The following is a 15,930-nucleotide window of genomic DNA, read 5'->3' on the forward strand; positions in this document are numbered from 1 at the left end:
TCTGTAAAGGATGACAAAGTGGGAGTAAGGGGGCTTCACGAAATGACTCCCTGATTAGGTTTCTTTCAGCTTGCTTTCTCTCCAAGGCGAATTGTTAGTTTGCATCTTAGCAAATGCTTTCAAGCAGTCGCTAAATTGGTTTATATATGAGACTGAATTTATTTTTAATTTAAGTCAGATTCTCAAATTAGTCTATTTGAGAGTAAAAATGAATACTTATCTAGTGTTTTGACTTGCTGTGGTAAGCTAGTGACATTCATTCCTTAGTATTGCTTAGTATGCTTAGTATTGCATTCCTACTTTGTGCCTATCACTGTGTGCTAGAGATTCAAATGATCCTTTCCTTCAAAGAGCCCATAATCTCTTACAAAAATAAATGTGCACATCCTTCATTGCACTGTCTTCTTTCTTGATACCTTAGCCTTCATTAGTTATTGGACTCTTTAAGATAGGCGAATAGCATCAGAATCTTGGCCTGTTGGGCTCATCCTTGGCTGGACAGTTAAGCACACTAGTGACATGTAAGTACCAGAGAGATGGTATGTTGTTAGGGAAGGCACTGTATTTCTAGATGATAGAAAGTAATCATTTGCCATTCTAATAACTGTGTTTCTACCTGGAAAATATTTTTAAAGGATAAAGCTAGTAGTAAACTGTTTTTGAAAATAACTCAGAGCTATTTCTGTACTTCTCAACTTCTCACGTACCTGAAATTAGGCTAAAATTTGTGAAACTCTACTATCAAAAGATCCGTTGAATTCTGACTAACAGGTTCCAGTACACGTGTAGGAAAATGGCTGGTTTTATACTCACTCTGTAGTTTCTGTCCTTAGTGGATTATAAATAGGGAACATTAAATACACCTTAGAAAATTTTTGTAATTTTCTCAAGCTGCAACCTATTACTCAGAAGTGGTTTCTGAGAAAGATCATGGGGAAGTTTTGGATACAAACGTAAAATCTACTTTAAAAAACTCGTGGAAAAGAACTTTGCTGGACACTGGTTCTGTGAGATTCACATGGAAAACATTCTAAGAATTCTCGGTTGAGAACAAGAGAGTTAGTAGGATCAAGAGGGCTCAGATATTTAAGAATTTTTCTCAGACTGTAGGAAACTTTGGAACCATCACTTCCAATAAATTGTCATGGAGATTGCAGTGAGTGTCAGGATGTTTGTAAATCTCATGTCCTTTCCCCTCCCTTTATGCAGGCCGGTGTGCCAGGCCAGTGGTCCTTAGTCACTTAGGGAGCTGGCTGCAGCTCAGGTTTCATCTCCAGAGAATCTAGGCATCGACCTTGGCCGGGGGCCAGGTGGTGCATTTAAAGCACCCCTAGTATTCCTGTCCCTGGATGTCTGCAGATTGTGCTCTTGCGAGTCCGGGAAAGCAGGAAACCATCCTTGCCTTCATGGAGCTCACAGCTGGTTGTGGACATGAAACCATTACTCCAGAAGCATATGCCCATCGGTGTGCTATTTTAAGTGCTGCGTGTGAGATGTGCATGGCTGTCATTTTATCCAGATCACCAGGGAAATATTTAGATAAACTAATCAGCATGGACACTTTCTGGGCATCTGTTACACGGCCAGCAGTCTGTTAAAAACTGGTCATGCTCACCCACACAACCCAGTTTGGGGGAAGGAGAGGCAACATGGTTGGAAACAGATCATGGTGGCGTTTGAAATGCAGCCAAATTCTTTTATATCTTAACTTGGAAAGAAATTGATGGCTCAGGTTTAAGACTCCAACCATGTCACTTCTAAGGTTCACCCTCCAGAGCTCTCTGTGACCAACCACCCCAGCCTTAGTTTGCCTTCTCCCAGGAACAAGGAACCATTTGATACCTTCTCACTCTGTGACCTCCTCTTGGAATGAGCTTCCCCCCTTTCTTACTTGGCAGCCCTGGCTTGTTCTCTCCTCCTGGGAGCCTCTCCTGGCTCCCTGCTGGGTTCAGCCTGCCCTGCACCCTGTGCACCCTTCTTCTGTCTTAGCACCTTCCTCATGTCCTGGAGAACATGCGCGCCTGTGCATCCTCTCCACTAGATGGTAAGCAACTCCCGAGCAGTGCTTTCTCCCTTCTTCTTTTGAAACTGCCAAGCCACTACCTGGCATCCAGTAGATGCTCCATAAATGTCACAGGGAGGTTGATAGATGTAAACATTAAATAGAAAGCAAGCGAGGAGCTCATTCTTGAGTTTGCTTTCGGCTGAATTCTGCCAGAAAGGGCATGGAGGGCTCTTATGCCAATGCGTCCGAAGGTGTGTAGGGATGCTCCCTGGAAACCTGGGGTCCTTGGCCACGGCGGGGAACTGAACTTCTTGTCCTGCAGGTGCACGAGCAGCAGGCAATCCCCGGCTGGCTCCGTGGAAGAGAGAGAGCAATGAGGAAGGGGACTCGGGCAGGTCGCTGGTTTCCAGGCGGTAGCATTTCTCTCCATTGGCATGGCTTCTGGTGAAATGACAAACTCTTGGAGTTCTGCCAAGAACGGCTGGCCATGTGCTAACCAAGCTTTTCTCTCCAACAAAATGGTTTCTGTCCTCTGGTCCCTTGTGGACAAGCGTTGCTTCATTTTGTGAGTGAATGAAAAGGCGGCTTGGGCAATAAAACGCCAAATAAAATCCCGAGTGGGTGTCTGTGGTGTGGCCTTATCTCATCGGAGCGCAATGAGATTAAGCCCTTTGGAAATCATTTCTAGAAATACGAAGAAAATGCCCCGCCGTCTTATGAGCTGTACATTTCTCATTGTTTTCCTGATGTTATTTTGTTGCACTTCTTGCAGTTTTAACTGTAAAGTAGAAAATACCTCTGCTTTGCTTCTGAAAGCTCTGAACTATTCGGCCCCAGGCCAGGAGACAGAAACAATTTGGTTTTACTCTCCCACATTCCAAAAATAACTTCAGTCATATCCTCTTTGGTTATCTGGAAAGTGCAGAGTGGGTGCTTTTATTCTAAAGTCGCAGTGTCGGATGGTTGGGGGGACGTTAGCCATATGACTGTTATTGAGCAACTAAATGCTGGTGACTCATTCACTTTGACTGAGGTACAGGAAAATTCTTTCCATGGAAAACCCGGGAAGGGGGGGGGGGGTCTCTGAACCTCTCTGTAGTATTTTCCTTTAGAAAAGGCTTCTCTGCAAATGAATGGGCACCAGCTGTTACTCTGCCTGCTCCGGATCCAAGCCTTTCTAAACCAGAGGGCCTGGCAGGTTAGCCACAGGGGCAGGCAGGTAGGCTCAGAACTATCAGAAGGAACCAATTGCATTAATAAACTTAAATCTTAGGGCTCAAAATGGCCCTGAGTAAGAGAGAAATTGAACTGGTGGCATTGATAGTATCTGGAACACTTAGGTGTGATTGGGTTGGGGCTATAAACCCAGTGGCATTTTACTGTCACATTCCATTAGGGACAGAGGGAGAAGGGGGAGGGAGGGAGGCCTGGAGCCCTGTTCCCTTGGCTTTGCGCTGAAGGGCAGGAAGGCCTTGGAGAGAAGTGCCTCCGTGAGGTGCTAATCTATTTATGCAGCAAAAATATAATCAAATAAAGTCACCAGCGAGGCCCACAGCACCAAACTAATTCGAGCTCTCGGAGGTTCACTTTGCTTGTCAGCATCCTCTCAGGGCTGAGAGTGATCAGGGTGGAGAAGTAGACACGAGCTGTTTCAGCCATGGAAACTGGGGGATGTAAAGGGCTCATCTCCTCCGTGCTCTTAACCCTGCCCACCCCTCTGGACTGGAGGTCCTGCTGCTCTCATGTTTGGCTCGTATTTATGAATGGAGGGTGGAGACGCTGCTTCAAGGCTCTTCGATGCTTACACTCCAGCTGGCTGCTGACTTAGGAAAACCATGACCCTACAGGGCTGCCGCGGAGGCAGGGAGGAGTGTGGGCGAAGTATGTGTCATAGAAAAGGCGACCAGGGGTTGGAGTGGACTTAGCCCTATGACTGAGACACCCAAGCTATTAATAGCACAGCCCTGAGTCACAGAGGTAGGCATGTCACAGCTGCTTGAGATCTGCTACTGTGAACCATCAGAAAGCCCCACTAAAGGCCTGGCCCAGCCGGACCGGTGCAATTCAGCTATAAACACAACCACCGAGTCAAAGATGAAGGGGTGGATCGACTTCATCTTTTCTATTACCCTGGCGCTCCTAGACCCAACAGTTGCAATATTTGCAGTAAATACAGGCTCATGCTGCCTGTGCGTTCTGGTTGGGAAAGATGTGCTGGCCATCTGCTGCTCTTCGGGGGTGGGGCTGCGCCTGTCTTTTCGTCTCTTGCTCATCACATTGCCCCCACGTGCTGGATGTATAGCAGTGCGGTGGGGACTAAACAATCCATCTGGGTTGGGGAGATGGGGTGGAATGCGGTGGGCCTCGGGGTGGAATCCCCACGCCCTCTGCTCCCAGGAGAGTGACCTGTGACCCTGTGGGTCAGAAACCCCGAAAGCCTTGTTAGAAGCCAAGGCTGCTGGGGTCAGGCTCAGGCTGGTGAGGGGCGCGGTGTGACTGCCCCTCACTTTGTAGCTAGGGTTGCTCCCTCACATCTACACATCCAAGGAGTTGGTCCAGAAAAGTCCAGTGAAACAGGGAGAAGGTGGGAGTCAGAATCCTACATAACTGGATAAGTCAGGATTTTACTTTGATCCAGAATTTGATCCTGGAGGCGGAATTGAATCCTGAAAAGATCCTCTTCCCAGGCTCTCTGTCATTGTCCTAGTCCCCACCCTCAACCCCGCCCCCATGCAGGTAAGCCTGAAAGGGGGGGGGGGGGGGCGCAGGCAAATGGAGTGTCTTTCTTTATTTTTCATTTTAATTGAGCCTCCAAGACCTTAGAAGGTGGAGAAAATGAACTTGAAGGGAGCCACTAGCATCCCATTGGACTTAGGCTAATTTTATTTATTCAGTGTGTCTGACAGAAGCTGTCAAAAGCATGAAAGCAGCAGGTCTAGGAAACGGATAAGCTAACAATTGACTAGTTTTACCGATCGGAACCGTCCCCGGGCGCCCCCCTCTTCTGGCAATCATTTATCAGATAGTCCTCGGGAGGGGCCAGGCCCGCTTTCCGCGCGAGGAATGCAAGGTGGTGTCCATGGCCAGAGATTAGGGCGCTGGAATTTTGCATTTGTTTCGGCGGCGGCAGCTGTAGCGAGTGGTTTCGGCCGAAGGGCAGAGTCCCCGCGCAGGGCAGGGCGCGGCCACCGCGCGGTGGCGATCGCCGGGGCGGGCGCCGGGCTGGGCCCCGGGAGCTGGGGGCGGGATTTTAGAAAGAAGTCCCGGGCTGGGCGAGTGGATGCCCGGCTATCTTCCTCGCAGCCTCTGCAGCCGCGGACCGACCTGCCTGCCTCCCCCGGGCGCGCTCCACCGCCGGACTTCATTCCTCTTTCTCCAGGGCTGCGCGCCTCGCCTCGCCCGGGGACCAGGTTGCCATGGTGAAGGAGAAAGGTAATGATCAATCGCCATCGCGGTGCGCGGTTGCAGAAGTTGGTGCCGCAGGGCTCGGCCACCTAATGGACGATGATCAATGGGAAGCCGGGCAGACATGTTCTTGGCGCGAGGATGTGTGTGTGTCTGGGGAAGCCTGGCTTTCCATGGACCGAGACGCCCTTGAGAACCTTTCCTGTAGCCACGGCGGCCGAAGCACTTCCCATTTCTGGGGCGGGGGTTGCACAGCCGAGGTCCTGGGTACGTGCCTGCTTGGATTGTGATTGCATTTTGAGTCTTGGGTTGTGTCGGAGACTTGCGAGCCGGCCCCCATCCTAGCCTTATCCCCACCCAAATCAGTGACTTAATTAAGATGTGCAATGAAAGATGAGCAGATGTCCCTGCTCCCAGGTTCGTGGTGTTTGGGGCACACGGGCCCCGCCTGAAAGGAGCCGCGGGCTGTTCTGTAGGGTTTCGGTGTGTTGTCTGATAACCTGGCATTTCAGCTGTGTCCCTAATCACTCCTCCAGACATCTTAAATGATGTGGTTGGTACCAGCCATAGGTGGCAAAGAGCCGGATCACCTCCCAAGGAGCCTGTAAAAAGGGAGGGGGCGGGGTGCCCTCACAGGTGCACGGTACTTATGCACTGGGCGTGGCCCTGACATGGAAGGGGAGTCTTTCAGAGTGAATTACAGTTTAAATTATTCGTTTATCCAGGAAAGGGCAAAGAACACAGCAGTGCTTGATTTTAATGATCCACGTACGGTATAAATACAGCTTCTGCTGAGAAAGTGAAATGTTCCAGGAGAATAGAGAGTGAAGAGTGAAACCTCCTCACCCTACCCTGTCAGCCTCCATTCCGTCTCCTCCTAGAGGAAAGATGGTTAATGTGTGTATCTTTCTAGACGGGAGATAGATGGATGGATGGATAGATAGATAGATAGATAGATAGATAATAGAAGTATAAAAATGGGATTCTTTTGTGATCATTGCTCTGAGACTTAAGTTTTTCCTCTTCATAATGTCTTAGGGACCTTCCCCATGTGATTTTATAATATGAGGATCCATCCCTTCATTTTGCTCTTACTAAGCTTGGTTGTCTTCCGCCACATTTTCTTAGCGTGGGACATAACTGTCTCCATCCACACGGACACCTGCTCCTTTAGGGCTGTCTTGAACCATTTCAAAGACTTATCTCTATCCACGTTCTCTTAAAGCCCCTACACGGACTGACTTTGAAGTGAATAGGCTGAACTCAGATGGATCCTTGCTGCTGGAACTCAGGTGGGGTTCATTATACTAACGGGTGGGCGAAGAACCGGATCCTGACAGCTAACAGGGCTGACACCTTAGGACAAAGGGAACATGGTTCTTCTCCATCCCGCCTGCTCCCGTGTATCTTTCCCAATCACTTCTTTAGCTTCGGTCGTCCACCGAGTACCTGGCACTTGAGTGAAATGATTTGGTGCATATAAAAGTGCTTCTAATTATCTTTCCTGACTTTTGGGGATGCTTCCAGGAGCCCTCAGAGTGACACATACAGATGTTGACATTTATTGAAGGTCAGGGCTACTCCTCCCCCCTCGTTTTTACCTCCCACCCACCTAGAGCGAGCTGGTCCTCACCTCTCTATTGCTAATGGACTTGAGTTTCTTTTTCCAATGGGAGTCACTTATGAGTGACGGGAAAGAGGATTGCAAAAGCCACTTTTCATTGCGTCCCCGTGGGGCCGTGGAACCCAGACTCGCTGGATGGGATGTGTGTTGTGGATCTGTAGTCCCCAAATAGCAGCTCTTTTTCGAAGCCATTGCAGACCTCTCAGCTCTCAGATGGCCTGGGCTCGCTTTTGCTCTACAACTCAGGAGCCTCTTTCTAACTGGAACGTTGAGCAGGCCACCGAGAGGGCACATACTAGTATTATCTCAGTCACTGATTAAAGGCTGGTCCTTTTTTATTTCGAGGTCTGTGCCAGGCCACGCTGCTGCCTCCCAGCCCTCTGATCGCACCGACCTCAGCCAGCCGCAGAGGAGGGCAGGGGTTTGGGGGCAGGTCTGTAAGAGCTGCCTTGGAAAGAAAGGAGTTTGTTTCATCATAGCTTTTATTTTTTATTGATTTCAGAGGTGAAGAAAGAGAGAGAGAGAAAGAAAGAAAGAAACATCAATGATGAGAGAGAATCATTGATCGGCTGCCTCCTACACACCCCATACTGGTGATCGAGCCCACAACCTGGGCATGTGCCCTGACTGGGAATCGAACCATGACTTCCTGGTTCTTAGGTCGACTCTCAAACTGAGCCACACCAGCCAGGCTCATCATAGCTTTTAAAGTGAGAGGGCACAGGGGAGCAGGTAACACAGGCATTCATCCTAGAGGTGAGAAAACAGGGGTTCAGAAGGTACACAAATTGCTCAGGACACTCAGGGGTAATGGAAACAAGTGATGTTCCAGTGAAGGTGCACGTGCATCAGAGGCTGTGTGTACCAGGTGTGGGGATGTCCACTGGCTCCACCACTAGGCAGTGAGCCTCGTAGAGGCAACACCGTGTGCCCATCTTTAACGTCCAGTGTATAACTTAGTGTCAGCCCCATCGCAGATCCTCAAAGAGCTGGAACAGGTTGGCCATTCTCTGAGCTGGACTAGAACCCATGTCTTCTCGATTCTAAGGTCTATCCAGTCCTCTCCATTTCTTCTTGCTCCAGGAAAGCCTGGCTCCTTCCTCCCGGAGCTGACCCGGTCACCCTTGAGCAAGCTCAGATGATGGCAGCATCCATCCTGGGAGCATGGAAGGCCTTCTGAAGGTCTGACCTGGGTCCCTGGAGTGCTCACCAGTTAGAGGTGGTCTCACTCACTCTGCTTCGTGTCATTGCTTTCTCTCCTGGATAAAGTTTCCATGTTTCTGTAGGTTTGGGGTTGGCACTAGTGGATCCCACCTCAGCCAGTGTGGAGTGGCATTTGCTGACATACTTTGACCCTTGTCATCTTCTGTGCTCCTAACCAGGCGCCCATTCACTTCCAGTTGCAGACACCTATTGATCTGGGAATCTTGATGAAATGGTTGTTTCTCTGATGTATTCAAGGGCATCCTGTCTTTGCTGGATCCTGTAACAAAGAAGCAGGAGAGATTTTTGTGGGTTTATCAGTCAATATCTGTCTCCCTGAATACACTCTCATCAACCTAAACTCCAGAGGCCCTCTGTTCTCACTTAAAAGCTATCATTGTCTAGCTTGCCTGTGTTCCAGTGCAAGTTTGAGAAATATACACAAAGGGATTCATTATCTCTTTGCTAGAGGAAACAAGAATTAACAAATACTATAGAGATCAAGTTATGTAAACACTCATCTAATTTAAATGATAAGGATGCTTATGGTTTACAAGCCACGTGAGAGAAAGAGAATTGAGCAGCCAGGGAGACAGGTCATCATTGTTTGTTTGTTTTGTTTCCTGAAAGCTTCCTGCAACTATTGGATGGTCCAACTTGCTTTTAGGGTAGAGTGGGACCCAGTGAAACTCATTCCAGTCCACCTTCAAAGAAGACATGTTCACTGTCCACCTGATACTCAGGTGTGTGGGATACACACACACACACACGCACACACACACAGCAATCTTGTTTCTTGGCAGCTTCTGAGAACAGCGGTGTACTGTGTCTCAAATGTGTCCCACAGACTGGCACCAAAGTAATCCTCTTAGGACATGGATGTCATCATATTTCCAGCTCAAAAACCTAACTGAGTGACAAGGGTAAAGTTCAAGGCTTCCTGCTAATTGTTGAGGCGTCTCCCCAACTTCTTCAATGACCTCCTCCCCATGCCTATCTACCCCAATGTCATTTTATTTTTAATGTTATTTTTAAACCTGCTGGCTCTTGACTACATGCTGTGTGGCAGCCTCAGTGCTGAGAGCTTTACATACATTGCCTTTGATCTTTAGCCCATGCAGGTGGGCTGTATGCCTCTCGTTTCAGAGATGAGGAAGAGGAGGCTCAAGGGAGGTGAGAAACCCTCCAGAGGTCACTTAGCTCGAAAGTAGAAGAGCTGGTGTCCCAACCAGGCCTGTCTGCCTCCCAGACCTGTGCTCATTGTACTTATTGCCCCGCCCCCATTTTTCTTGTTTGAATAATCATGGTGAATATTTTCCCTCTCTAACCTCAGTCACCCTGCCCCTCCTGCTCTCCTGAGAAATATATATTCTTCTTTTGTGTTTGTCAAAGACCTAACTCTCTGCTTCCTTATAATGCTTGTCCAGGGCCCATCCCTTCTGCACATTCTTCTAGAATTACTCTGCGCACCTATGTAAACACCAGGGAAATTAAACAACACCTCAGTCACCTGTGTGGCTTAAGAAAGTGCTCTGTCTCTCCTCAAGTGTCTGTCGACTTCATCTGTGGTCTTGTAAAGTCCCCTTTAGAAGAATGGAGTGCTACTGCTTCTAATGGTATTCCCCTTCCCCAATTCCATTCCTCCCAAAACACCCCCCCACACACACACACAGACACGACCCACTCAGGCGCCTGCACACCGCCCAAGGCCAGCGAAACCCATTTCTCTTCCACCCTCAGAGAAGTCTGAGAACAGTAGGTCTGCCTGTGTGGTGTCGTCGCCCCTCATATGCCCCCGTCGCATTTCAGGCCCCTCTTTAGTGTATAGTAGCCACTCCTGGGCTCAGTTCTCCAACACTGCTTCCCAGGTTGAGTTTAATGCCCCACCCCTACTGGCTCCTGGAATCTTCTAGGGTCTTCATCTTTAATTGAAAAGCCCTGAGCTTTTCAAGGGGACACTGATGACGAGGACATTCCTAAGTAAGGTCTAAAGGGAAGCTATTGACTAAAGGAGACAGTGATGCTGCAAGCTTCAGGAAACATTGTCTGGATCGGTGGTGACTTCCGCCCACTACTCAGGGTGAGCTTTGCATCTTTGGAGGGAGGGGAGCTCCAGTTTTATCATTATATTCTACTGGAGAGAAAAAATCCAGGCGTAGATCACTCTTACTGTTTTATAAATGAACGTGCCGCTCTCACCAGAAGTAGGGTTCCGCCCAGCTTATCGTCTCTACAAAAGGGCTGCCTGGTGATGAGATTTCCAAGGCGAAGGGAAAGAACTTCACATAAAAAAAAAAAAGAGTCATAACAAATGCCCTCTGCCACTTACGCATTGATGTCTACAAAAAGTTTATCCAGAAAGAAAGAAAGACTTCATTTCCACAGTCAGAGGTGAGGTTGACTGTGTCAGTAAATCTGAGAGAAGGAGCACATTGACTTAACATTTCCCCAGAACTCTTGCGAGCAATGTTTGTTGAGGAGTGAACTCAAGAGCATGGAGACAGTGGGCATCTGAGCTGGGGGTTGGCCAGTCCTGTTCATTGTCAGCTACTCCCGGACTTTGGGAGGCGGCCCTCCCTGCCTCTTACCTCTCCAATGACCTGGTCTGGTGACCAGGAAGGATGAGACAGTCTGTGCTGCATCACAGAGACCCTCTTTTAAAGAACAACAAATCGACTTTTCCAAATTGTTGCAGAAAAAAAAATCCCACGGGAGACTCACCCTACCAAGAGGGAGGTCTTGGCATCTGATTCACTTTGAGGAGGGGGCTGCTCTATGGCATCATTTTCACAGCCCTGGAGGGCGTGAAGGAGGGTCCTGATATTGTTCGGCTCTGGTCTGCCGAAGTCAAAATGCTGAGTGTGTTCCTGAGGCAGCATTAGAGAGCCCGAGGACTGCAGAAGGGTCAATGATGGGTGAGTGGTGCAGGATTTCTTCCCTTTGTGGTTGAGCCTGATCTGGGCACACCACAGTAGAAACCAGCCCAGCTTCCTATTTCATGGTGTGTTGGTCTGATGGTGACTCATACCGAGGGGCATGTTTATCCCACACTGGCAGGAGCTGTGTATTCAAGGGCAAGTTTGATGACCAGTAGGGAGGATGAATATTTGTATACATGACCTCTTTTCTCTGAAACATTGTATTTGTGTTCACACTGACGTGATGGATGCTATTATGGGCCAGTGTGCCCCGGAGGACACCAGGGGTGAGTTGCTGTGTCCCATTGCAATCAAACAGGCTGGCTTGTTTGACTACTTGGACTTAACCCTGAGGATGTTGGCTTTCTTCATACTTCCAGGGAAGTTGTTATCCAGGGAAGTGGTTCTCCAACATTAGCAGGCAACAGAACCACGTGGAGGGCTTGTGAAAACATGGATTTCTGAGCCTTGCTCCCAGTTTCTGATTCAGTAGGTCTGTGGAGGGGCCTGGGGTTTTGCATTTCAAGCAATCCCAAGTGATGCAGATGCTTCTGGTCCAGGGATCACACTTGGACACTGTCTACATAATCCATGGCTTCTCTGGGTAAAACAGTCAGCCCTCCAGGCAGATAGGGAGGACATTTATATAAGCAGCCTCTCCATTCCCTTTGCTTATCTTGCGTACAATGCACAGAGGGGAAAGAGAAGGCAAAGGGCATCCTTCTCACTCCGAGTCTCCTGCAGTCTAGAACGAGGCTATGGTTCATAATAAAACAGATCCGTGGGATCCGAGCAGCTGAGACACCACTGTATGTGGTGTGCAGAGGGTGGGCAGAGTGGGTGTGGGAGGAAGTTATAAGGCACCATTACCTGAGAATGAGTTGGGGCTCAACTGGCTGGGACATGGCACAGGGGTGCACCGTTCCTAATTCTTGAAGAGTTGGTTGAGCATTTTTACTGGGGTTCAGAGCCCACTGGACACCTTTGATCAAAGATAGTAGATATCTTGGCTCACACAACTGTGTCTTTAGTCTTTGAAGAGGAGCTAAAATATATTATTAAAGTCTGGAGTCTTTTCCTATTACCATTATATCCAGTCTATATTCCAGCTGTCTATATTCTTTCTGTTCTTGTTCATTGTTTGAAATTATAGAGGGAGAAGTTTTAAAAAAATTAGTAAAACAGAGAATGGTAGAAAAAATATAGCAAGGTTATTCCACACCAGAGAGTCTGCTGAGAACTGGGAGAGAGGCCTGTGTATCCTCAGAAAAATGGCAGGGGCTACGGCTTCCCAGGTCCATAGAGAGTCCTGTAAATGACAGTGGGTTAGATGAGTGTCTATGCGACTGCTATCTATGTGCCCACATTTATTATGTGGGACCCCAGTCTGGACAGCCATTGAGGAATAGCATCTGTAGGCCAACAGTGGGAAAAGTTGGACTAGAGTCCGGTTATGCCATTCCTGCTCACCTGGAAAACATGACTAGCATGTGTAAAGGTCCCAGCCTGAAGCAGCGAACCCTTGCAATGGGCTCCTTGCTCACACTGCAGATCACATGACGGTAGACTGAGGTCTACTCTCTGCAAGACATTCTCAGGATAACCTGATACACTGAAGACTTTCTCCCTCCAGTAGGTTAATGAATCAGCCAGTGTCGGGAGGGATGCTGATTGAGAATCAAATAGAGGCGATAACAGGGATATAAACAATATTCAGTGAGGGTTCAAATGAAGAGTTAGTGTTTCAAGGAATTAAAAGCGGGGGCGGGGAGGCTTTATAGAACAGGGAGCATTCAGATCGGCTTTGAGAGGCTCTATGAGTTTCTTGTGGTTAATGATGGTGTTTGATTCAACCTATGTCCATAACACACTATCTGTTCTACAGTATATGCTCAACGAATGTGAAATGAACTAATAAGTGTATTTTTGCTGTGTGTGGGTGAGGGAGATGGTTATCTTTATATAATGTTTATTCTGAATCTAATAAGAGATCAGCAATGTTGATATAGAAACAAATAAAATAAAATATGCTTCTGAACCTGAAAGCACTCACATTCTAGTGAGGGAGATGGATACCTCAGTAATTCTGGTGCAGAGGACTATTAAAGTAAGTGCAGGGAGTGATGAATTCTGCTGCAAGCTCATGGCAGGCTGGGCTTTGAAGGATGAATAGGGGTGCAACAAGTAAAGAGAAAATTCTAGAAAGGTGGTCAAATAGGCAAAGCAGAAGCAATGAAGCACAGCTTCTGCCTGGAGAAGTGTAGCCAGCTGGGTTTGGCAGGAGCTACCGTTAGTCACTTACACAGCAATGGTCATGAGGAAGGGTAGCCAGAGGGTCAGGATGAGTTGAGTATGGTTAGAACTGGAGGTTGTACATACAGATGCTTCCAAGGACTAGGCAGGTGACCTGAATGAGTGGAAATTGGGGTACACTGGGCAGCATGGCCTTCTCTAAAGGGAGAGCCACTGAGTCATTCCATCTTGGAACCACAGAGGGACATAGGCCACCTGGCCAGATCTTCCCTTTTTTAAAAAAAAAAAAAAAGATATTTTTACTGATTTCAGAGAGGAAGGGTGAGTGAGAGAGAAATAGAAACATCAATGATGAGAGAGAATCATTGATCGGCTGCCTCCTGCATGACCCCTACTGGGGATCCAGCCTGCAACCCGGGCATGTGCCCTCACCTGAAATCAACCGTGACCTCCTGGTTCATAGGTCGATACTCAACCACTGAGCCACTCCGGCCCAGCCAGACCTTCCCATTTTTAAGAGCTACTAGAAATAGGGATTATTATGTCAATCTCCAGATGTTTAAATGTTGGCAAATGATTCAACTTTCTCTTCAAAAAAATCTTGGTGCAGGCCAAACAAAACATGTCTGTGGGCAGGATTCAACCAAAAGGCTTCCAGATTGTGGTCTGGAGCTTAACATAGTACTCACCAAACCTAGCCACAGTGAGAAATGCGTTTTCACACAAGGGAATTCATGACTGGTGCACACATGCATATAAATGGCTAGTAAATGTCACAGGAAACAGCACCTACCTTTACTCTCTGCTATTTTCTGTTCTCTTCTATTTTTAAAATATGCTGGTCATGATTCATTGATCCGAGTTCATATTTCAGTGGGTCAAGACCCGAAGTTTGAAAACCATTGGTTTAGAACATCTACACTAACGTCTTATTGGGTGGAAACAGAATAAGGTACTTTGCTGGGTAACCATGTTTCCACCCTGGACACTCTTATAATAGTGCTTAATAGGTACGTTTGGTTGGGTTTCTTCACTTGCAACTGGAAAAGTTTAACAAAATAATTTCAAAATCTCTTATTGATGACTTTATCCTAAGAGTTGGCCAGAATTTGGTGTCGTCCATTTGTGTGCTGGATACAATTAGGACCTGACCTCACTGCGAAATTCAGAGTAAAATGCTCTTGGTTGACGTTGCGCAGAAAGTCCCGAGGGAACCCCCAGTCAGGCCTCCTGAGTTCCAAGTGTGATATTTCCGGAACTGCTTTTTCATTTAGAAGAACGTTTCGCTGTGACTCTGCGTCTCCTCCTCTGGACACCATGCTCACCTGGTCCCCTTGCTTCTGCACCAGGGAGAGAGGGATGCGTTCAGGGCTTGGACAGTCTGTCATGTACCACCTCTCCCATCATTAGTGCAGTAGCTCTTCACCTCCATCTGTTAGGCATTGTGTGCTTATAGCATTCATTTTTGACATATCAGAGCATTTCCAGAAATATTATCATGTAGGGGCTTTGGAGAGAGACTCCCTGGGAATGTCAGAGGTGAGTCGTCATAGCGAGCCTCCAGTGCAGCACGAGAGCCATGGCCATTCTTTGGGTTCAAGGCTCGTCTGCTGTCGCATCCCTGCAACATGCAGCAGGACTCAGAATGAGCCTGGACTTTTTAAACAAGAGCCCCAGAGTGGCTTCTCCCCATTGGAAGGTGTCGCCATGCTGGAAAGATCCCTAGGGAAGGGCCATGCCAACCATGAAAACCACGGGACCACAGGGAGGCCGCACTAATGTGGTGATTTGGCATAATAAGTGGGCCAGGAAGCCAGTTACTAAACATGAATCAAGCAGCAAGGCCAGACAGAGAACAGCAGCTCGCTAGGACAGAGAGTAGGCGATGCACTGCTATTGGGGTGGGGGACCAGTATGGTGCAAGATGACCAGGGGCAGTGTTTGCAGACAAGTTGGGAAGTCCCCTTTTTACAGGGCCTGTGGGTTGTCTCCCTCCAGGGCACCTCATGTAGGGGAGCAGCACCCCGTGATGAGTTGTGCAGCCCATAGCCTGCGCCTTCTTACCCAGAGGCGCTGAGCTGCCAGCGAGCTGGGGTTGGAATCAGCTGAATCACGCCTCTGCAGCTTCCCAGAGGACATAGAGCCAAGCTCTTAACCTGTGTGAGATTCAGTCCTTTTCTCCAGTGAAAACAGTACTGAGGACACCCACTTTTCTCTCCAGGAGGGGGGAAGGAGGTTTGACACGTTATCTCATGAGTTTGAGCATTGGAAAGAATTATTGGTGGGTCTACAAGAAAATCACAGATTGCTCCTCAGAAACTCGGCAAGTGGGAGAAAAGAAAATGATTAAATCTAGGGGGAGAATAGAAAAGTTGTACAAAAAAGGGCCTGTGTCCTCAGGATGAACTGGAACAATAATTACATTCTCAGTGTCAACAGACCACAGTTAATGGAACAGTGCATGTTAGTAGGAGTAGTGTTAATAGGTAATGGCTGAATTGAATGCACAGTGTCAGGAAACA

General features: G+C 48.0%; 1 protein-coding gene across 19 annotated transcripts in view; it reads left to right on the forward strand.

Moving 5' to 3' along the window:
• Positions 1–15,930, forward strand: part of ABLIM1 (actin binding LIM protein 1) — a 247,649-nt gene that overhangs the window by 106,246 nt on the left and 125,473 nt on the right. Inside the window, exon 1 of one of the 19 annotated variants that reach the window (XM_036335881.1) lies at positions 5,189–5,437. The exons of the other annotated variants lie outside the window; for them this stretch is intronic. Coding sequence (XP_036191774.1) covers positions 5,422–5,437 — 16 coding nt within the window. The 5' untranslated portion in view covers positions 5,189–5,421. Of the gene's footprint in view, positions 1–5,188; positions 5,438–15,930 lie in introns of those variants that run through there. 19 annotated transcript variants of the gene reach the window in all.

The sequence above is a fragment of the Myotis myotis genome, unplaced genomic scaffold (genome assembly GCF_014108235.1).
Source record: "Myotis myotis isolate mMyoMyo1 unplaced genomic scaffold, mMyoMyo1.p scaffold_m19_p_15, whole genome shotgun sequence".
In the NCBI taxonomy this organism is placed as follows: Eukaryota; Metazoa; Chordata; class Mammalia; order Chiroptera; family Vespertilionidae; genus Myotis; species Myotis myotis.